Genomic DNA, 25,684 nt, shown 5'->3' with positions numbered 1-25,684 from the left:
AATCTGCACAGTTAAAGAATCTTTTATAGGAGGAGGTATATTATTCCAGCACTTCGTAGCAGAATAGCGAAAACTACCACGAAACGCTGCCGTTCTATGTGAGGGGCACATCAAATGAACGCCGCGTGAATGACGACTACTGAAATTCATTTTTTCGTAAAGATATTCGGGAATCTTTTTTTTTACAACTTCAAATAGTAAGCTGGCAAAGTGTAGTTTACGCCGTGTTTCCATACTCATAAGGTCTTTACTATTTAAATATGGTGATACGTGGGCTCTGCGAGGTATCGGAAAACAAAATCTTGCACAAGAATTTTGAACGCGCTGTATAATCTTTTTTGTGCGAGCTAAAAGACATCGCATAAATGTTTATTTCTATAATAATTCACATATTATCAATATTGTTAGAGTGTCTGTTTGACTCACGGTAGAGTAAACCACTTGTTGCTGTAATGATGCACATGAATTAGAGATTCACAAAACGCAGATTCACTTTAACTACGTTTTTTGTGTTTTAACTGTTTTTTTTTTAAACTGTGTTTTAATCTCTGATTGAATCAATATATTGTAATATTATATGAAGGTAATTTATTTTCAAATCGTCAGTATTTTAGGTATAAATAATACAATACGACCTTATGTTAAGGTGTTTTAAATAAAAAGCCATAGATTATTTCTGAGTAACCTAAAAATAGGTAATTAATATTAATTTCCGATAGTGCCACAACCCAATTTGAGAATCACAAAAAGCTGGCAATGTCAATGGCGGGTTATGTCAAATTTATCCCTGAAAATGGAAAACTGTATTTACTTATATAAAATCATTTATTTGTTTTGACTTATCAACACACAGTCAAATTACGAAGTCTATAAAATTGAAGTTTGGAATAAAAGTTTATTTTATAACTTAAGGAAAAATTGTTCACATCAAGTAAATAGATATTGCGTTTATGTTACCACTAGCTACTCGCTCCGGCTTCGCACAGTATTATATATATAAAACTTCCTCTAGAATCACTCTATCCATTTAAAAAAAACCGCGTCGAAATCCGTTGCGTAGTTTTAAAGATTTAAGCATACATATGGACAGACAGCGACAACGACTTTGCATTATATTATGTATTGATGAGAAAATTATTTAATCGTAGCAAAAAGATTAAAAAATTCTGTGTAATATAATTTCTTAGAAAGAACAAATATAACATAAACCGACACAACTGTTACTCCAGAAAAGGATAGTCAGAGATATTGTTAACTGTTGATGCTGAAATCAACGCTTGAATACGCTACGCTACACGATGGAGCCTACCGAAAGAAATAGAAAAAATCTTTTTAAAATTTTCACTTTGACCATACTCTTTGAGTTGAGCTAAATTTATGTAATTGCTAAATGGTCAAATTAGAGAAAATAGTTTTAACACTCATTTTAGGACTGTGGAAATTACAGTGGTTTGAAAAGGATGTGTTAAATTTTATTAAAATTTGTTATATTGGTATTTTACTATTAAAAATTGTTCTTGGTTTCTAAGAAGTTTAGACAATATTATCTTATTGTTAGAAATCCAAACCACAATCCAGACATACAGGAAGGAAAAGAAAAGATATAATAATAAGCCGAATCAGTAATTAAATTAAAGTTAAATTTTATGAATGCTTCCTAAAATTTAACAGAGAAATATGGAAACAAGTAGGTAGTATTTTGATTCTATGTAAGCCATAAATAATATTTGTATTCTTGTTAATTATAATTATACCTTTACCTGTAAAAAAGACCAATGAACAGCACTAGCACTATCACATCATGTTATAATGTGATACTAGTGATATCAATCATGCGTTGCCATTCCAGAGATGTAAAATTTTATCACTTATCCTGTACATTCACTACCTAACCACCTTGCAACCAAAACACAGCTTACAAATCTGGTGTATTCAATCAAATTTTAGGTATACTTAGGATTAAGTATAAAGTCTACGATATAGGTAGGTACGTTATGATTATAAATATAATTTCATAAATTGTTGCGAGTTTGTTTTATCGTGTCTGTTGTAGATTTCACATTGTAATGACGACAGTCTATGAAAAAAAAGGGCAGACAGATATGTCTGTTACATATTATAAAACAATCACACGGCTCCCACCGCGATTGTCTGTATGTCTGCGAAAAACTAAAAATTACTGAAGGAGTTTTCATGCAGTATTTATCTATCAACAGAGTGATTCCTTAAGGTTTAGTCTATAATATCATATTCTACTAATCGTGCGGAGCCGGGACAGGTCGCTAGGCTAAGCTACTATAATTTCCAGTCGACAAGTGACGAGGATACTTTTAACAGCGACCAAATATCGGAATTTCATATACTTACAATATAAGCACGATAAATATTCCATTTATATAATGTGTATAAATATAAACAACCGAGATAAATATTTCCATACATATTTCATCACTAATTCCAAATACAGAAAATAGTTTGAGAGAAAAGGACAAAAGTGTTCATTTTCATTAATGAGGGTAACATTTTATGTGCAATAATTTTGCAGTAATATATTTTTGTATCAATATATTTTAATCTAAAATAATATTGACTTTTATCTTGCTTTGCATCGGCCGGAAAGTAAGCCATGACTTGGAACAAAGTGGATAGGGATTGGCAGGTTGGGCGGCAAATATACAAGGAAGTGTAACCTCACAAGGTGGGCATACTGGTCACTTTGTTCCATGAAGTCCCCCATGATATCAAAGATGGCAGAGTATGGATAGAGTAATGATCCTTAGTAGTGGAAGAATAACACACAAGGGGATGAGGGATACAGGAAAAGTTGTTTTAATTAGGTGTACATTAAGTATTAATAGGCAACTAATGTGTATATTTTTGCTGATTGACTTATGCGTCAAAGTTAGTGATTAGACAAGTTATGGAGATCAGACAACATTACAATTATTAATACAAAGGCGAGTGTGTTACAAAATAAAATGTGTAGCTAGCAATATTATCAATTATCTTGACAATATCATTAATAAGCGTCAGAAGTGACGTTGATAATTGTAACTAAGCGAACGGTGGGGCGCGTGTGTGGTCTGTGTCTGCGGCTGCATCCATTGTTCACGATTGCGAGTCGTGAGTGCTGTGCACCGTAGTTGCATGTTGCATGGTTCAAGCCAGTGAGGCTGGTGGTGCGGGAGGCTGTGAGGAACAGGTCCGGCGCACGCGCGGGGCAGAGTCTCGCGGCGGCCGGCTGCGGCGCCACCGGCCACGGGCCGAGCTCAACTCAACTCGTATCGGCGCTCAGTGCACGCGCTGCCTCGCCACTGTCAGCCTGTGTACATGCGACACACAATTCTACTCCCGATACTTCGTTCGACACTCACGTGAAATCTATCAATAAACAATACTACGCAAAAAAAAAAATACTTGAATGTCCGTTACAATTTTTATCGTGGGTTTTGTCCGACTTATCCATAATTCAGAACGTGTTTTTATATATATTACTTGAAGTAACTTAGCTTCTTCAATAGTGCATCGCAAGTGAAGTTTAATATTTTTAACGGTACGGAGGGACATCGCGATCTGAATTTAAAGGTAAGCTTCATCTTTATTAATTAAATTCTGTAATTATGCAAGTGGTTCTTAGGTCTATTATTATTACATAAATTTGTGTCAACTTTTTAAAATATTTTGATTATGAGTATGTTATATTAGAAAGTTACATGGCATAGCAACAAAACAAGTTGAAACTACTCGTACACGTATACTTGTAAGTACGCGAGTAGGCACTTGAGTTGATGTAACCTCGTTATGTTGGGGCATGTTGAATAATGTTGAATTTGTCAAACAAAATTTGAAGTCCGCTACGTTGAAAAGCAACATTGTTATCTTAATCATGTACCTGCTTAAAAATGTCGTGTGTATAAACTAACAGTGAATGAAATACCGCGAAAACGGCATACTAAAATAATTACACTCTAGTTTGCGTATAGATCGTTAATCAAGTATTACTGTTTCATGGTATAATTGCATGTTTAAATACTGCTATAGTAATAATTAATATTTGTACTAATAAACTTATTATATTCGAGGTATTATTGTAAAAGAATTTGATAGGTATGAGAATTTAGTTTTAAATTATCTATGAATGAAGCTTAGATAAGGACGTCACACATTACTCATCTTGTACGTAGGTACATGTTGCAACGTGAAATATATAAACATATGTATATTATATGCTGTGAATATTACATTAATAACACAGAGAAGGCGATGTGCCCAGTATGTAAAGGGCACTAAGTAAGGTAGAATGAAAACCAGTTGATGGTGTGGTAACACTAACATGATATTCATCTACTGCGGGCCACATATCGCTTTGGTATACGATACAAACCCTACTTATCATACTTGTAGAATAAATTTAGAAAGCTATCAACATATAAATCATGAAAGTACTTACTTTCAAAGCAAATGTTAGGAATAACTATTAGGACTATTAATGTTTTGTTATAATTTCAATAAATCTGCCAATACGTCGAAATGATCTTTAGATTCCCGAAAACACATCGCGAAAATGCTCTTAAAAAAGTACTTAATCTTAACTGATGGTATTATCGTAAAGAAGTTTAATCTAATTATTATTATCAGCGTGCCAGGTACACTTATGACATGGACAGTGAAAATCAAATGCCAATGACCTGTATCCTTAGATATATCGACATATCTCTTGCTTCGTACACTTTCATAACTCGTCTCATATACATATGCTGGTTTCGGTGACTTGACTTCCTGAGAAATAATTTTAACTAAACTAAGTAATGTAAGCAATTGTGTCAAAAAAAATAATATACCAACTATAGAGTAAATATTTTATAACAATAAAATAAACATAATATATCCTTTAATGACTTTTTAATATAATATTTACTGTTAAAAGTTTCATCTCCTAAGAATGGATTGTTTTTAAAAAACTTCTAGTAAAATTATTTCTATCAATAGTTGAAATATATAATATCATTAATCTCATATAGGAATTCGGAGGCAAAATGTAATATATTAATTATTTTACCGTGAGAGATTTCCTATTTTCTCCATCTATAAGTCCTTCGTATCTGTATACATACATACATCGTATATATATTGTATTTCAAAGTAATACCATTTCACGGAATCCTAAAATAAGTTTCAAAATAAGAAGTAAAGTAGTAACTCTTAAGTAAGTATATAAGATATTGTAGTACTATTTATAAACCTCCATTTACTATGAATTTTGGAGTTACAGTCTTACTCATAGGCATAATTGATATTTACTAAAAATCAATCATTGTACATGACCTACGCTTAATTTGTATGTGTGTTCAGTAATTAGCTATAAATGAATATTGTATACAGTAGGTTTTATGAAAATGGCATATATAAACGACCAACTAAGGTTAGGTATAATAAAATTGAGCTCCATAAAATAGCTACCATAAGAACGCTGTAAATATTACTTGTAAGAGTATTAATATGATTTAATTTAATAGGTTTCTTCATCTGAACTGAAGTAAGGTTTAGAGTACTTTAGAGTCTTGTTCAAGTTTCATTGGTGGTCATCAGTTCATTTGTTGATGTACTTTTAAGATAAAGTTAAGTTCAATAAAGTTCTACAGAAAGGGTATAAAGTTAAGGTCTCAGCAGTAATAAATAATTGATAACATATTGTTTTTATTATATTATTTAGGTACACGATTAAAAATTCCCCTTTTACATATAGGGGGATAAAAGGGGGTATTCCTTTTACATATTTCTTATATTATTCCCTTTTTACGCAGATTTTAAATAAATCATACACTTTTAATATAATATATATAATTATGGGCAAATTGGATTTTCTTTAACACATATTTTAAAATAGCTATATATATTTAAAATATAATAACGCCTATTTTTATGTAATAATAATTTACTAATATTTAATCATTAATAACCTACTTGTATTTTTCCATGGAAATACCTAAAACAGAATGCCGCCTATTACATATAATGATAAGGGCTTAAAATATAATAGATCAAACTAAGCATAGCAAAATAACATAATATTATTTTATCAACTATTTGCATATTGTTATCATTTGTAACGTATCTATGTTACAAAAATGCCTAGATATTCTAAAAGTATTTAATATAATATTTATTTTATATGCACTGTTTGAGGTAGGTGTATTATCTGAAAAGTAAAGAAATTGTCCAGGATTTCTTCTATGAATACAATTGACGATTTATAAATTATTCCCAGCCAGTAAATTCACAAGCTTCTTTCTTTGTAAAAAATATTGCTGCTAAATTTACATAAATCATGTGTACTGTAATACATATTTGTTTTCTTGATCGATCTGCACAGACACACAAACGGATTCATGTAATCATCTTTATCCTATTAATAATTTTTTATTATCCTATTTTTTTTTAGCCTTTAGCCTATTATTTCTTTTATCCTTTATCCTATTAACGAATAATTGTTAATTAAATATTATAAAGATATTTTAATGATTATTGACAGAATTAGAAGACATTATTTTATTTATATGTAATTTTACATATATTTGTTACGCCACATATAACATATCTTTTAAAATATCGTGCTGCGGTACTTACTCATATTGAGTCATGACTCTAGTCATTAATTCTAGTATAACGTTTCATTAGGAGTCGTCATTTATGACGACAACATGTTTCATTTTTTTCAGCGAAACGTTTCAACTTATGATTCAGCTGTCTATCGGACTAAACGCCTGCGCCTCTAAGGCGCACATTTTTGTTTGTTATCTATATGACATGTATACGGATGTTTTTAATCTGTAGTAATCAATACACTATGTAATATGCATTGGTAGATAACGCCTATATGCAAACAATTTACCTATCAATTATTTCTGCTATCAAGCAACTTGCTGGGTTTTGATCTCAGGGATGAGTTAGTACAAGGTTAATAAGCAATAATTTAGTACTCAGGCATTGGCAAGGTAAGAACTCAAGGCACGGACGCATGATTTGAGGTTCTTGTTTAATAAAAGTAAGATATCTCCTAGTGTTCGTTGAAATCAAATTATGTAAAGGACAATTTGGTTTAATGTTTAATATATATTTGTAATTAATAACTTCTTTATTTCGATAAGTATTAATATCATGTTGAATAAAACATCTTCGCAAATAATGCATTATTTTAAAAGAAATTCGATTACAATAAAAAGTTTATAGTGAGTTAATCTTAAAAGATAGACATATTGTTATGTTGTCACGGACTTTTTTTAGAGCCTTTAAAGGAGAAAAATTCCGTCTTACATATTTTTAATAACTTTAACCGTTTATGTTGCGCACTTGAATGCGCACTGGAAATGAATATATTTTGCCACATTTTTCATTGCTGCTCCGCTCCTATTGGTTGCAGCGTGATGTCATTGTATAACTCGGGATAAAAAACTTTTCTAAGTGAAAGAATTTTAAAATCGGACCAGCAGAACCTGAGATTACCCCGAACGAACAAATATACAAGCTTTAACCCTTTATAATATTAATATAGACGTGTAAATAACAATACTTGCGAATGCGTGATTTATTAGGTTTTGTAATTTGTTTTCCATCGTAATATTTTAATTGTATTAGAATACAAACGTACAACAAAACAAGAGTGATATTTTATCTAAATAAAACGTGACCGAGATTTCTTCATTCAATATATACTCCTTTATAAAAATAAAATATGAGAAGGTAGGTCATATACTCGTAAATATTAGGTTTGTTTATTTCTTAGTGTGATTTCTTAACATTGTCCCGGCTATTTTAGGATCTGCTATCTTATAGTTCTATATATGTATCATTTACTTGTTTTCTTAAACCGTAGGTAACTACTGACACTTTTAATTAATGGTAAGTGAAACGAAGATAACCTTACGTTGCAAGATAGAGGCAGGGTAACATAACGACAATTTCGCTTGTATTTCTCACGAGTGGAGTTTAGCCGCGTTGCTAATTAAAGTTAGCTTACTCGCATCTAAGTGTTGTCTTGCACTAAGCAATTAATACCCATATGGGGCACATTTACGAGCTCTGTCTCACATCTGTCTTGGAATCCCAGTAAAAGAGGTATTAGTTTGGTAGTTAAATTTGACTTAGATAAATGTGTCTACACTTAAGACAACTTTCACGAAGTCCTTTCGTTTAACATTTATTTTTTTATTTACTAACACCTGTGGGTTAGTGAACTAAGAAGGTACTTGTGGCTTGAAAACTCAGGTACACTGATTTTATACATAGCTATTTTTATCTGCTGCAAAAATGCAAATAAGTCGATGGATAGGGCAACCGTCGCCTATATACATGAAGAGCACCACAGACGTCACGTCACTACTGAGTTGATCTTTAGATGGACTAAGATATTATGTATCCGTACATTGTAATGTCTTTGCCACATCTCAACATTCAAAAGAAAAAACAGGTAACCTTACAAAAAAGGTTGCTTGTCCTTGCAGACAACTTTGTAAAGAGTCAAATTAATGTTTGCAGAAAGGATGCTTAGGTTAGGTGTATTGTGACCATTATAGTATAGTATGACCTATCAGTATGATTTCGTATCGGAACAAACATACTTTTGCCAACTAAGACTATGTGAAAAGAAAATTTTCATCACCAAAAAAAAGGGATAAATTATTTTCCAAAAAAAAATTCTGCTATCCGTATACTAACAGATAGGTGAAATAAATAAGTACTATAATACGAATATTGTTGGAGTCTAATATATTATTATAACATTTTATAAAACTTATGAATTAGCGATTTTATAATAGATACAATGGAAGTAATAGATTATTGTCAGAGTTACTGATGTTGAACATTGAATCTAATCGTTTCACGTTTCATCAGATAGAGCGTTGTTTCATTGAGACTGATAATATTATAATGATTCAATGCCTAACAAAGATACGTAAATATTGTGAAAGCGTGACAACAAAAGGAATGCGTTGTTGGTGACGCGTCGCAAATCTTCTTTGTTACGTTACAACTAGTTATCAATAATAATTCCAACTATTTGGAAAATTTCAATTATCACATTGTCATACTGAGGAAACTATTGTTTTCTTCTATAATGTGTTATCATAATTGCTTATTGATTATCGTTGCATACCAATATTGTCAACTCATACACGATGACGTTATAGTATTTCTGATATGGTTTCAAGTGAATACAGGTAAATAGTATTTACAAAAGGCGTTTATTTGCATTATGCATAAGTTATTTTCCAGTAATAATTCGAATTGTGACTGGACTTGTTTAGTCATAGATGTTGATAGTAATAGGGTTCGGTAGGTTTAAAGGAAAATCAAGTAATTCACTTGTAAATCTATTATTCTGTCTATGTCTGGCTGTTATGATTGCTATATGCTTCGGAATTTAATGTAAATTCTTGAATTTTGGAACACCGTAATTAGTAATATTTGCTTACTATACTATGTAACTAAAATACCAGCATATTCCTATTTTTTTTATTACATATTCCTTTTTAAATATTTAATTACATCATATATGCAATTCATAGATAATAGAATAATACCTACTGCAAATTATACCTATTTATATTCCACCGTTCTAACTAAAATGTACTGACACGAAGAGATTACTAAAAAGAATTGTAATAAAACAATTGTATTTACTCATCTCATCTCAATACTTTATTTGGCGATGTAAAATTTAACAACATCTTAAATGCTAACTATGATTTTACAATTTGATGTATAGTTTGTTTAATATATAAAATCAACTTTTATTGGTAAGATTAATATTGAAACAATATATGAGCACACTCTTTAAGACAAAGGAAATTATTTAGTATATCAGATTACATAAAATATGCAATAGTCGAGTTAAAACCTCCTATTTGTTATTGTCTGATAAATATTGAGTAACAAAATCAATTAAGTAATACTGTAAGATGAACCGTGCTAATTGGTAAGTAAATTACCGTGTAAGGAGGTCGACTCAGTAGTCATTCATTTTATTTAATTACAACTTGAATGAATAGCTCGCGACCCCTGTTATCACAGTCGTTGGCTACAGCGGGGCGCGGCGGGCGCAATCAATCCGTGTTTATAAAGTTGAGCAACACAAATAAATAACTACGTATGCATAGATATAATAGCATTCGTAGAATAAATAAGTTATTATATAATTATTTTCTGTAGTATTAAAATCGATAATGTAAACAAAACGATTCGTATGTTAGTTAGGTAGTCTTTTTTAGCTTTTCAGAAATTGTGAAGCCCTATTTATAGCGAATAGAATGTTTTATGTAACTGGAATTGCAAACAAACTGATGGATCATCCGATGGTAAATTAAAACTGTCCCATATATACATGAGTAGTGTTACGGAAATTACATGATCGGGTGACCTCCGTGTTACCATTCATGCGTAGCTATTCCGAAAGACTAAGATATCATACCTATTATTCTGTAATTTCACTGCCTTATCTCAACTTTTCAATTTAAAGGCAGCTTTTGGCGGCTGAAATAGGTAAAATTGAGGTATCCTGACAGCCGCGTACGTGGGTAACTATTGTTTTTGAAATTAAAATTTCGTTAGCCCTCATAACATTTTTATTTTTATTCAAATACATTTATTACAAAATATGATTAGTTTAATATGTAGTCAATAAATATGAATTACATAATTGCAACTCTACTACGGCGTCCCATTTTTAAAACTGAATTGTCTGTGAATTTTCGACTTCAAATCCTGTTTTTTTTAATTTGGGGTTGGCAACCCTACATTTTATGACGTTGATGCGCACCGTTTGGTATTTAGTAGGTATGTAACGAGTTTGGGCTATTTCTCTAAATGCTTTTTTAGTCTATCCATCTTGCTTCCCACGTCTGCTAAAAGGAGATACTGTTGAAAGAATAAAAGATTCCGAATTCCAGAGCAAATTATACCTAATTGTCAAGAGCAGTATAGTTCAAACAAGTTATTTTTTATGGACAGACTATCCATTTCCCATACAGCTCACTATGTTGCCTACAAAGATGTATAGAGTGAAGAGTGAGATAAGGAAGTGAAATTATAGAATAAGGTGCATGACACTCCAGTTCTCCGTAAAGGCAATGGTATTGCAGGTATTACATGATAACGTGATATCTGTACCATTACCACTACCATTTACCACCAGAGGGATTGTCAGATTATTTGCCATTTCGATTACATAAAACATATATGTTGCGGTAACGTAATTAACGGTACAAAATACCAAATAAAAAACGGAATTCCCATCAAAGAATCTCGTTCAATTTATTGTTCTTGACGTTAATAAAATACGTTTCGTTGCACCGAGCATGTATTCCGTATTGTAAATATTTTGACATACTGCAGAACAGCATAGTGTTCTACAAACCTATTTACTGCTGACATTTAGTTGGTCTAAATGTATATCTTCATTATTCATTAATTTGTCGATGCTTTTCTATTATTTTATATATATATTAAGATGCAGAATATTTAACGTCGTACCCGTATAAATGTTTGTAAATCGATTAGAATAAAACAGTAATTTTTAAATAAAGATTTAAACATTATATTAGTGAAAATCACATCCATATAGGATCATTTCCGAGATAATTGCGCACAGACTAATATATAATTTTTCTAAAGTCACTGTTTTAGGTGGTGATAAAGTAACGCAATAATCTATTTTTCTAATATATCTTCTATGTTCGTGACTATTTTCGATATGCCATCTACAATTTTATGAATGGATGAATTAATTAAATAACAGATAGCGTGTTATAGATACTTTATTTATTATTGTCGTTTGATCACCATCAATTGATAGCGAATTACAAATGTATACGCGAAATCGTAGGCACCACTAGTTTGAATTAGCCACCAGGTCCTATATACATACATATATGTTTTTTTCCACCCTTCTTTCAATTTTTTATTCAAAATTTTTAAACCATTTATAATATTTTGCCGGTAACTATACTAACTGAAATCCATACAAACATAGCTTATGTATTAATAAAACAATGTTGATATTATATTATTCAGACAATGTACTTATTTATTAATGGCTGTAGGAACTCTCTAATAAAACAATGTAACCTAATCTTGTCTTTTATGTTGATTATAACTTTACTGATAAACCAATTATTGTGTGTTTGTTATTAGATGTTCGCTGCAGTGTAAGCAATGCGTCTAACTTCCCTATACATAATATTATAGCGCATGCTGTTAAGTCAGCCAAATATACTATAACATTTGCATTGTGTGCATTGAATTTAAATAAATAAAAAACCTTACTATTATTGAAAAAGAGTAATTTGTTGAACCCGCAACCATCCTACTTATGTAAGGCAGTGTGTTGGTCTACCGTTGCTGTCGATTATTCTTATTTGGGACCTTTTCCCACTTTCCTAGCTTTATCTATAGCTAGCTGTGCCCGCGCATGCAACAGTAGCCCTCAAATATGAATAATTTTCCCGTTTTTGCAACATTATTCACTAATGCTTCGCTTTTATTTGTCGTAGCGTAATATTATATAACTTAGAGCCTTCTTAGACGTATGAACTATCGAGCACAAAAAGAACTTTTCAATTCGAACCAGTAGTTCCTGAGATTAGCGCGTTCAAACAAACAAACAAACTCTTCAGCTTTATAATATTAGTATAGATTCTGCCCTTTTTATTTAATGGAAGAGGTTCTATTTTTTAAGACATTTTATGATCTCACTTATACATAATATGCATTTGAAGTATAATTATACATAGTTATGTACGAGTATATGAAATCTAAGGACATTGTTTATATTGGATGAATAATATTACCATGACTATAAACAGAACTACATATACATCTATTACTTTAGCGTTGCACATTATGTAACTGCATTAGATTTTGCACGTTTAAAATGAAGTAATAGAGGTTTAGTTTAATAAACAGCATGAGCAAAACCTCTGTTTTCAGCGTGAGTTTGTTTTACATAAGCATGTTGTGAGTTGTGGGGAATTGTAAAAGTATCGGTCCGGGTTTGCAGGCGACAATCAGGCTGCGTGGGCACATTATCGTCTGCAGCGAGGTCGTGCCGCTCACCCTGCTATCACGATACACTGCGCGCGCCTCATTAACTCTATTAATAATTCATCTGGTATCTCTCAACCTATTGTTCTCTGGGAATATTCTCTCAACTTTTATAAAGATGTATCCACGATTAATATATATAATCAGATGGAATGATGCCTTTGTAGTGCATCCAATTAACCACCTAGTATACGCGTATCGTTCCATCTTAGTATGTATGTTATTTTAAATCCTCGGTTACCGTGAACTTTTATTCCCATGTAGTTATTTTGAATGACATATCGTAAATATTCTCATTTCAAACTTTATGATTTCCAATGTTCGAATGTTTAAAGTTATCGATTTTAAATGAAGACTTTATATGTATTTTTAAAGAGCTAATTGAAGGCTTCTCCTATGCAGTTTCCACAACTCAGCTTATTATTTAATAATACTATAATATACCAAAAAATAATAATATACCAAATAAAATATAGATCTTCTATATGGATATAAATTGAAGAAAGGCGTACAGTTTGAGAAGGTTAAATAGGCGGCGTAAACACAGGTGAAAGGGCGTGGCGACTAGTAGGTACCCCGCCCGAGTACCGTGTTTCTAAGGCCTCCCACCCTCACAGTAGGCATGCGTCTTACTTATTCTTATTAATTGATATATATATTATCATTATTCTATGATACTTATATTAAGAATGTGGCCTATACTTTCATACTTTATATGGTCAGCTTAATGCCAGATATTTGTCACAAAAACAAAATACTGCAAACACCTACAATACTGCAAAACATTTATAAGCTATATATTATTAAAAACTCAATTTTTTGGAAAAATAACCAACAATGAAAAACAGATAACATTACCGTAGAATTCAAAATCTTCTCTACTTTGAGCAATCGGATGAGATTGTTAAGGTTTATTTATTTCCTTGTTAGAGTAATTGATACAGTATTAAGAAGTTCCTGATCACATCGGCATTAAATGAGAGTATTCAGACAAATAGATCTTGATTTCTCTACATACATATGAGGCAATCTATTTCGCTATTGCTCTTATGTTTCTCCTGATTTTCTTTTCTCTAGTATGCATACAATTCACAAGCAATTGAGTACTAAATAATGATTTGTTCCTATCGTCAACATTAATATCAAGATAAGTATCAAGGATCTCGTCCTCTTGATGTTTAATCATAACATACATATTCGCATCTCATGATACATTTATATAGAAGCCTATAAACTTTGCATAATTATTTGAGCGCTGTCAACTAATATCTTGTCTCTATGTTCAATGAAAATTATTGCATGTATAATATTACTAGTATGAATGAACAATTAACAAGAAGATGTAAATGTTAAACAAACACTTTATGGCATCCACATGGTAGCTTATTTCATTTAATTTCTAACTCAATCTTATATAAGCGTACATTTTATATAACTTATTGGCCTGTAAATACCGGATACCTACCTAGATGGTCGATTAAGTGCACGGTAATTTCCGTGTATGTAGTATGTAGGTACTGTAATGTTGAAATATTGATCCCAGGTTGATTTCGTACTATTATTTTGCTCATTAAATCTTTTAATAGTAAGGTAGTTTTTTTTATTACTACAATACTATACTATATTTTATTTTATTATGTACACTCTCTATACATATGTTTATGTGTAAGTAAGATTTTCTTAAATAAAATAAATTGATATCTAAAAGAATTAAATTGATTCATATTTTCATATTCAAAATTCGCATATATTTGAAATATTTTTCTTAAGACTTACAGTCTTATCATTTACATATACCAATACTTGCCAATACGATATATATATATAGAGCCAAGCCCCGGCTTATGTAATGCCAAGAATTTTTGATGTAGAGGCGAAAGAAACTACTGCAATGCCAACACAATGTAGTGGCAAATATAATGCCATACTTAACTTTATAATTTTCGAATTTATAACTATATAAAGTATAAACTATTGACATTTTTAATGTTGAAATTATGGTTTAGTTCTTTAAAGATTGTTAAATCTGGTATTAATATTGTGTCCAATGGCGCAACCTAAATTGCAGCATGAAGTATTTTTCTATAGTATATATGTATATGTATGTAGAGTTGGGTTTTAGTTAGATTTGGTTTAATTTATCTTATTATTTAAAGTTAATTACTATTATTTAATTTGTTATGAGTCTCATTACGCACTTACTTGTTAAATACTTTAAACACTAGCATGCATTTTAATAACAATACATGAAAATCTAAATACTATGAGTTTATAACCTAACCTAACCTAACCATAACCACACAATGCACGCCGCCTGCGGTTTTATCGGCAGAGCACACTAACTAGGCAAGTACTCTTATAAATAAACTGTTGATCTTAAGTTTCAGAACCATACTTTACATGTAATACTTAATTATCTTGATAAATCAAACGTAGCTGGTGTACTCGATTAGGATATAATAAATCAAATGAAATACCTACCTAATTGTCTTGATAATGTCAAATCCCGTTTCGCACGTTATTCGCGTGAGTAAAGTACAATGAACGTAAGATTACGATGGAGATATGGAATTAATTAGATTCTTATTAAATGTCATTGTATTTCCAATTTGTTTTAACGAACTATTTCTACCGATATGGCAATAAAATGCTCCGTATGTTAACTCCATGTTATTATGAATCAAATACCACATGAAACAAGTACCTATCCATAGAACATGGTATACTTAGGTTAAACTTTACAATGAAATAATAATCATACATGCTATTTTTTATTTTTAAATCAGGAGGAGTTAGGTTATTGTAAGTCGAATGTGTCTTTCACTCTCGACAGAAGCAACCTTGGCAGGCTGTGTACACTGGGCTTATTGCTCTGTGTCTCGTATTTACCAACTCTGAGTCTTAATGGACATGTTGTGTTCTTGCCTGTTAATTCAATTAGCTAGCTGTGCCAGACGGCGGCTCGTCAATCAACGGTATTCATTGTTTTCACGACACAATGAAATCTTTAACGTTTTGAGCTGAACGACGACAATACTCGACTCTTTACATTGTTGCGTAGTACTCTAACACTGTATGGATATAAGAATAAAGTACACTGATATATAGGTTAGTTGGAATATATAGAAAATATATTATATAGAGATTGTCTAAATGGATGTTCGGCTTGCTTCGGCCATGAGCGCATTACAACCCCGATCTTATGTTAATCTCCGGATGGTTTATTACCTTTTGTCTCTCTCAATAATATTAGCGCAGGTTAAAGAATCTTTAAGATAGGTATAATTATTTCGAAGGTCCTTCACGTGCTACTCAAAGCACCACCAGGGACACAATTGAACAAAATTTTAATCGCTGGTTAATGCGCTCCTATTTACTTAAATTCGAAGGAAATCCCCGTTCACACCATGGCCGGATTCATATTTGTCTGCTTTTAGCAAACAAAAGGCAATTATGAACACTTTTAATGTTTGCTAAAGATAATCGCGGTTCAGTGGCATGTTGCTAATCTCCGCATTAATTATGTGAGACTTGACCTTTTTGTCTAGCAGTTATATTTTTAAATCATTTTGATATAGTCAATACGTACATAAACGTATTCCGATCTGCAGAAAAAGTTCCGGGATTCGTAGACTGCAATAAAGTAAAAAATGTGTTATAAAATGACGTTCACCTTACACTTTGTTCTTACATGACAGAGGAAATTTTATTATCCTCTTTCGTTGCACTTTTTGTAGGTACCTATAAATCTCATATCATTTTAATTAGTTTTCTGCATTTAATTAAAGGACAATGGAATTCGTTTATGTAGGCACAATTATGTGGATAGGTAATTAATAAATGTACATTAATAATACTACATTGAATCGGGTCTAACAAAATCATAGTTAAGTATGAAAAATGCTAATCGCATGATCTACTTACAGTGATTTCATATTACTTTGCAACTCGGAGATAGTTAGTCCTACCCCTTCGATCATCGAACTTAGTAAGAAAAACCTGATCTTGTTTCTCTGCGAGTACAGTTAGCTGCGAAGCATTAAGTAATCGGAGCCGAGAGCGGCCAGATAATGTTGCGCACGCGTGAAATATATCCGAGTGTTTTTATTGCGACCGCGTTCCGCTCCCGGACTGGTATGCGCGTGTCTCTGAGCCGAAGAAATTCTGTCGACGAGTGGTTTGCCTCACGGCGACCTTGCCGCGCGCAGCCTCCGCATGCTGGATTGCCCTGCCATGTTGTCCCCCTCCCTTCGCCCCGCACCGTCGCTGCTGCTGTCGAGAAAGTAGGTGACGCCGCCCGCCGCGTCACCGGCGCGGTGCTGCATCCGACACCGTCCGCCCGCAGCCGCGTTGCTTTTCCAACACTCGTCTTCATTTGGCCATATACGGACCCAAAGCTTAATTTAAAAAACGACTTTCTAAAAATACCTATCAGTACCTACGTAAATATTTTTTCCATAAATCTAATTTAAAATTTAGTTATGAACGAACTTGTTTAGATATTTATTTAATTGTTAATGTGCGCGTTATTATTTTTATATTTTCTCACTTTAAATTAGTTATGGTATTAATAAGTTTTATAGAGAGATATTTATTTATAGTATTATATTCAATTATAACAATGGCAATTCATATTCAATTATAACAATGCATTTATTATTATATTATAATTATCTATAACAATATTTAAGTGATACTTATACTAATTGAATTGTACACATTAAAATTAGTTTTAAGTTTAAAATACACATTATAATATTTCGGATAGATAAAAATATTAGAATAGAAAATTATGTCAATTTATAAAATGGTGTTAGCAATTGCACGAAACTTATAAAACTACTGATCGAGTTAATGACAGGCAATATTTATAACGTAATGTATATTAAGTAAGAAATGAAATATTTTCGATAGCAGTTAAGTACAAAGATATGCTACATCATAAAAATCTTACATAGAAATAGGTGCTTAGATTGCAATTAAATACTTCGAGGTAACCGGAAATACAATTATCAATTCGATAACAATGGCTTACGCCACATCTTCGTAGAAGAATTCACGAGGGAACACATTCCATGTATGATAAATGAAACTGGCCACATTTAGCTGAATGCTTACCAAGGAGTTCCAAGATTGCTCACAGGGCAGACCAACGTACTCATATCTGACATTACTTCGATGTATGTTTGAGTGAGAAGCTGCCAATCGTTTGTTTGGTGCATTTATTGTGGCTTTGAAAGTGATTGATCCGTGATTATCTATGACCTACTATATTCCATATTTCATAAATGTATGTATTATTTTTTTATAATTTGAATTAAGTTGATTTCATCTTTATTTCATAATAAGCATGCAGTTAAAGAATAGCCTAATCTCCAGTGTAACTGTCTTCTAATCTTTCTACATAGTTTTGTTTCGTTGTGTTCTTCGATATTTGACTTCATTTCAATGTTATTTCGTCTAAATTAAGTATGTAATAATGTAATCGAAGTAAATATTATATAAAATATTCTATTGCATTTATAAACAATAATTCGGTAATATAGGTATTTTTCTAGATATATATTTTTTAACTTCGCAAAATATAATGTTTACATATTTATACGCTCACGTTATTAATAATAAAAATATGTTACTTATCTAATTTACTCACTTTATTTAGCTTATGAAGAAAATAGTACGTAAGAAAATAATATGTTTAGTCTTTATTAATTAATTACTTTTTAAACTTTAAAAACTAATTAATAGAAATAACTACACTGATCTAGAGTAGTTGAGTACATAATATCAAGATGAATGTAGTTTTAGTTGTGGATAGACATTAAGTAACATAGCAATGCGATAAGATTACAAAACCCGAATAATAAATGTTTTTGTTACTCTTTTAACGAGTGGTTTTTATAGCGTCTATTGTCCCAATCGGACTCAATCGGTAGTTAGACGATTAACGACCACTTGATTGACATGTCGAACAAAAAATGAAACAATACTGCTAGTACATATTATTGCTACTGTCTTATATCTTACCCACATCGCAGGGCGTGTAAACTATTGTTATCTAACTCACTTATATTTATGATTTATTTCAAAGTTTTGTTATTGTGCTCGGGTTAAGTAGTTACATATAATATTAAATAATAATGTATTCAAATTAGAAGATAAAAACTAAGAATAGTTCGTATTATGGCTCCTAGACTACTACTAAACATAGGTTCCCTTCCCTTCCCTATATAAATATTTTTTTTGTAAATACAACCTATAAAAATGCTTAGATTAATATTAATTATGTAATGAAAAACTTCATAGCGATCAATATCGACAGAATTTAAATTCAATTTCAATTTCAAGAATATAGAAGGATCATTGAAATCTAACCCTAGCTTAATACAAGAATAAAATAATAATAGTATCTTTATTCCGTATAATATTTTGGCAGTTGTAATTCTACTCTATTCTAACATATGATAATAATTGTTGCAGATTAAAACTCTAATAACTATAACAATTAATTTGAAACAACACAATGGTTTCAAAATAATTGTTATAGTTTGATATTCTTTATTTAAATAACTAGTTTCTAGATAACGTTAACATAAAAAAATATACACGTGTTATGCCTAATTTGCTAGTAGGTACACAATTAATTACTTCAATTGAACTTGAAAAAAAAATGCGGAATTTGGTTTATAATATAAATCTCTGCATTGTGTTTAGAGAATTTAATAATATAGCAGAACGTTATTATGTTTTTTTTTTGGTTTGGCATTATCGAAGAGGATGTGAAACCGGAACTGCTGTAATTGACAATATCGGTGTGGCGAGATGGTCGTAGCCCGCGACTATCCGCCGTGTAAACGCACTTAATATGAACCACTTTTTGCTCCACCCTGTTATTATTAATGAATAAATGGTATATGTTAGCATGTTAGAGTAGGTACTCGAGGTCAACGATCGCGTGGTATGCTGTAAAAAATGTGCTAAGGACGTCAGATCGGAATTCTATCAATTGTACAACCGATATATTTAGGTGCCTATACTAATACAGCCGGGGTCATTAATTCTCTTATTACTTTTGAATAATTAATTAACAGATAATTCCGAAAGCATAAGCTTTATCGAGTTTGCTCGTTAGTTAACCAGATTGTTGTTACACCGATTTTAATTAATTTTTCCCTCTGATTACTATGTTATAAAAAATAATCGTTGAATACGAATTTATGGGTCTTGATAAAATACCAAATAAAATATACGTGGACTTATATCTGGTAGCAAGGCAAGCAAAACTTAGAACGCCTTGTGCATACCTAGCTTCGAATTAATGGTCTATATATTTTGTACGAAATATACCTATAGACCATTATTTCGAAGAATTCTAATAGATAATTATTAAAATTAAATAGTAGTAATTCTAATAGTTAATTATTAAAATTATGAGTAATAATTATTAAAATTCCTGTTAATCAATAAAATATTTGAAGAGCATTATTTTAATACAGGGAAGTGATTTTTATAGATTTTTTTAATAAACCGATAATACTATCTTTACATTGTTACTATTACAAAAACACAATTTTACTCCTATAAGATCTACGAAATGAATAAACAATAATACTACGCATGAACAAATACTACTTTATAGGTATAATGTAGGTACTTATAACGAAAAGAAAAAGTCTGTAAAGTGACTTAAACGTAACTTTAACTTCTCTATGAAAACTTTTCTTCGCCAATACTCAATATATAGTATAAATTACAAGCGGAATACAACAGACAATTTCTTATTATTATTAGATAACTTAAATAATTATGTTAGAGACTTCATATATTTCCATATTTGTAAGTACCTATCTCAATACTTACATATCATATACGTAATAATATACTCAGATAATTGCTCAAACAATATTACTATTTATGAAAATCGTTGTCTAGTAACTTTCGATAGTATTTATTACACAGTATATAACCAATCTTATATGCAAATTCTACAAGTGACGCAGTTGTGTTGTCAAAAAGTTGTAGAATTTAAAATTGTTTTTATACAACTTGTTTGGTACAATCACCTCTAATTATGGTTATAAGGTCTTGATAATAAACATATAATAATTTTTTGTCTGTCTATCTATCGTGCTTCATCCACTTTCATAACTCGTCTCATGCATGGATATACATTATGTTAGATATTCGTACCCAACAGTTGGAGAATAATATATTGACGTCATGATGGCGATAATTCAGAACAAACATTTGTCAATACAGAAATCCCATAACAGGAAGATAAACAAAAACAAACTGTATATATAGGGCTATACATATATTTACACCTTACACGGTTGACACCTGTTATCAAATCAGTTACCAAATTGGATCCAGATTCGAAGGGATTTTCCTGTTTAATTACAAATATCCTTTAGTTATCTTAGAACTTCATAATCAGAAATTTTGGCCTGATATTGCGAGGTCTTTGGTACTTCTATGTAGGTAGTAGAAATTTACACATAGCGGATAGATAGACTTATAAAAGCGTGTATTAAAATTACTTAGGTATAATTGTTATACTTTAATTGAGGGGTTTCAACAACACAGTGTTACATTATATTCTTATTTTCATAACGTAATGAAGGAAATGATCTAAGTCTAATTGTGAGGTAATCAATATAATAATGAGGTGACTTTTCATTAATGGGTTATATGTGGAAGAGCAATATATTAAACTGACGTACCAAAAACATTTTTAGTATATTATTTGCATTTCATAATAAAATTTATATACATATATCTAGTCTATACTTTTAAATGTAACGTAATTAATTGAGAGCAGAACTGGTTATTTTTTATAATCGTGAATCCGGATTTCCTCGCGTCTCTGTAAATAATAAGTAACATACTACTTCTTTTTGGTGGTTTATAATTGAGTATGGTAATGTTAGCAGGTGTTGCGCACGAGTGGCGTGGCGCGAGGGTGTGATGCAAGGAGCGCTGAACGGCGGGCGCCGGCGCCGCGAGTAGTTGCGACCATGCGGGCGCCGCGCCGCTCCGCACACGCCGCCGCCTGCCTGCTAGCGCTCGCCTTCACGCTCGCCGACCCGGTATCCGCATCATCCGGTGGAATTAGTAAGAATCTTTTTATTCCTAATAACCATTCCTTCATTCCAACCATCTTTTATATTATCTTCTAGTAACAATAAATGTTACTAGCAGTCGTATCGAAATTAGCACAGAAGCTTTAAGTTTGAAAGTTATTAAGGACCACTCTCAAAACTTTGTAATCTGTAGTGACCTATTAAACTATTTAACTTCATTTACTTAATGACAGCCTCGGTGGTCTAGTGGTTTAGCACACCTCCTTTCTTCCGATGGTCGCAGGTTCGATTCCTCGCACGGCACAAATATTTGTATTCATGAGTATGATTGTTTGTATCGCTCTGGGTATTTTTAATGTATGTGTTTACGAAAAAAAACTATGTGTATATATCAGTTATCTATAGTAGTACCCATAACACAAGCTTTAGCTAGCTTAACTTGGGTTTAGATGGTAATGTGTGAATTGTCTTGAGATTATTATTATGAATGGTTTAATCTCAGTTCAAATACTATTTAACAAAGCACATTACTTGATTATACTGTTTTTTATCGTTCACCGGGTCACACATAGTTCTAACCGTAAACACTCTAATAAATTATGTTTTTACCTGTAATGTTGAATTATCATTGCTATCACTGACCCATGCGAATTATGTCACTGTGTAATCTGCGTATGATGGTTTTCTGCCTTAGTCCATCTGCCTCAGTCACTGTCTTAAAGATAATTAAATGATTATTGTACCATTTATAAAAAAACATAAATAAACACAAATATAAATAAAGTCAATTGCTTAATACTAAATATTTGTATTGAATTATAATTACTGGAATTATAAGAGTTTCGATATTTTGGTTGGTTTTTGACATCAGAGTAAAAATATAATACTGTTAAGCGAAGGAAAGCAATAGGTATACTATATTTATTCTACCTATAAGTACGAGAGAACCACTAGAATAAAAGAAATATGTCAAACAAACATGGACCAAAGAGTCATTGTTGAGGGATTACTAACATCAACATGGAACTGAATCGTGAAGAATAAAAGCCAGATTAATTCTGTAGAGAGCTTCGAGAAATGTAGGCGGCGGCTGAAAGAGGTCTGTTGGAATTGACGCACTTAGTTTCATCGTTTCTGCCTATAGCATTGGGAGACAGGAGTGATGTAAACATTCACAGTAAATTAGTAGAATAGTTCGTCGTTAAAATCACCATGATAAATAATTACAATTCGTTTATATTAATATAATAAAGTACATAGATTTTATTATTTCACTGTAATGGATAAATGTAGAAAAAATAATGGCCGTTTTAAAAAAAATATTTTAGATAGATGCAATATCAGAAAATATTATTGACTGATAAAAAATATAATTAAGCTGTAACTGGATGTTTTAATATGGGATCTATTGAGAGGTTTTTATGAAGATATCAATGAATATTTATGCAAGTAGGTAATCACTATATATAAAAAATACATTACAAATAATTGCGTAACCAGGATATGATTACAGTGCATTAAGTCTGAGCCAATAGCAGTATCTATTACATACATTGATTTATGTAAAGCAGCGTTGTCTAATGACATTTTATCCCTAGGCTGTGATTGAATACAGCTCTCAAGGAGCAACTTTCGAAAAATTAATCTCATCAATCTAGACGTTATTATTGAAATGACTTATAAACACCGACCTAATGACTACTTTATGTATATTCGCATATGCCTTTAATATCTAAAATACAGCAATCAAACTGCGTGTAAAGTGTTTAATGTACCGTACAGTTTCGTTATTAGCATAATTTCTTGTCACTTGCTGGAATAATAGTATTCGAGTATTTAACGGTAATTGGTATATTGAGCATGAGATGAAATATGTAAAGGATGATGAATTTATATTTGAATAGGATATAAACAAGTCATAAATTATACATAATATCTAGTCTAATTTATATTTACATATAAATAAATGTTAACTACCCTAAAAGAATAAAGAGGTAAAAATTATACAAGTAAACTTGGATTATTGGGGTATTGAATATAAATATTCAAGTTTGACATAGACTATATGTATAAAACTACAGTCAGGTGGTGAAATTTTATACTTATATTTGTCTTATTAAATTAGTTGTCATGTTACTTAGAAAATATAAGTCTAGACGTCATAGAAACCCCTAAAGATGGAACTTCTAGAGTCTTTCTAGACTCTACTTTATATCATTTTGTCAACATAATATTTTACATTTAACTAATTATTTTATATATTTCATTGTTTTAATTAACGGGAGCAACTCTCTTTGATTCGGTGGCAATGAAGTAGTAATTAGTAGTATTTTTTTTAAATATTCTTACCATAAAATATTATATGTTATTATTATATATATTTTGACATCAATGATTATAATAAGAATTATCGAAATCGTTCAATTTCGTCTAAGACTGCGGGGTATCCAGCTAAATTATACAAAATTCAGCCGAGTTGAATATATTCTAATTTGACAGTTGGTTGATGAATACGTATGCTATGCATGAAGTTTTGATTTACAAATAGCAATACATGTTGAATATGAAATCTTGTGTTATTGTATTTGACATTGATGAACCTAATAGCTTATCTACCAATTTATCTACGTTATTGAAGGACTTTCCTTGATCGTGATGTGCATTCAAACCTGATTCTGTTATAAGATATGATATACAATGTGTATTATCTTGGAATTAAATTAAATATCATTATGTAATCATGATTAATTTTCGTAGCTGGAAAGCTTTTTATTATTCGACATAATTTAAATCCTCTACAATATGAATTACCTATCTAATTTGTTCATTTAAAATTCAGTGAATTATTTATATATTCATTTACCTTGAAAACCACTCGTTGCTATGAGATAGCTAGTATAAAATATAAATACAACTTGTCCACAAAACGGAGATGGGTACCTATCTTATGGTAAAAACATTAACGATTAACTTTATCTTGAATCAATTGATAATAATATTATGATCAATTTTTCACATGAACTTCGTGTATCATTCTTCTTTAACAGTTTTTATATAAATAACAGTAAATGAGACGGATTCGGTCATTAGTTTCATTGAGTTCGCACCCAAACATATGTATGAGATGTATTATCTCGTAAAACATGTTGGTCGTAAGCATACATTAATTGCCAAAATATTTACGCAGGACACTGTGATCGGCGACGATGGCGCCAAAAATGACTAGGTAGGTAGGTACGTAATAAGAATGCGGATCCGTAGATCTAAATCAAGATAATAGCGTGATCGCTCCGCTACGACATCAGATGACGACATTACTGTGTCGTCCCGTTGTGGCCAAGTGTGTTCCATGGCTATTAACTGATACAATCATGATGACTGACACTCATCACTTGTTGTTTATTATAGCGAACCTTTATTTCTAACTCTACTGATTGTTTATGTGTATTGTACGTGATATTTTTGCCATTTCTACAACGATTTGGACAGTTCTTTTAGTAGTG

At 31.3% G+C, this 25,684-nt stretch overlaps 1 protein-coding gene across 2 annotated transcripts in view; it reads left to right on the top strand.

Annotated features, from left to right (window-relative positions):
• The first annotated feature begins 3,220 nt into the window (after nt 1–3,220).
• Nucleotides 3,221–25,684, top strand: part of LOC131848538 (BMP-binding endothelial regulator protein) — a 52,362-nt gene continuing 29,898 nt past the window's right edge. The window contains exons 1-2 of one of the 2 annotated variants that reach the window (XM_059198437.1): nt 3,221–3,585; nt 22,032–22,212. In XM_059198437.1, the coding sequence (XP_059054420.1) occupies nt 22,116–22,212 (97 nt within the window). In that variant the 5' untranslated portion in view covers nt 3,221–3,585; nt 22,032–22,115. Of the gene's footprint in view, nt 3,586–22,028; nt 22,213–25,684 lie in introns of both variants that reach the window. The other variant, XM_059198436.1, reaches the window with a different exon arrangement.

The sequence above is a fragment of the Achroia grisella genome, unplaced genomic scaffold (genome assembly GCF_030625045.1).
Source record: "Achroia grisella isolate CSIRO2021 unplaced genomic scaffold, CSIRO_AGI_Agris_v1 utg558, whole genome shotgun sequence".
Classification (NCBI taxonomy): Eukaryota; Metazoa; Arthropoda; class Insecta; order Lepidoptera; family Pyralidae; genus Achroia; species Achroia grisella.
This window is presented reverse-complemented; position numbering and strand designations above follow the sequence as displayed.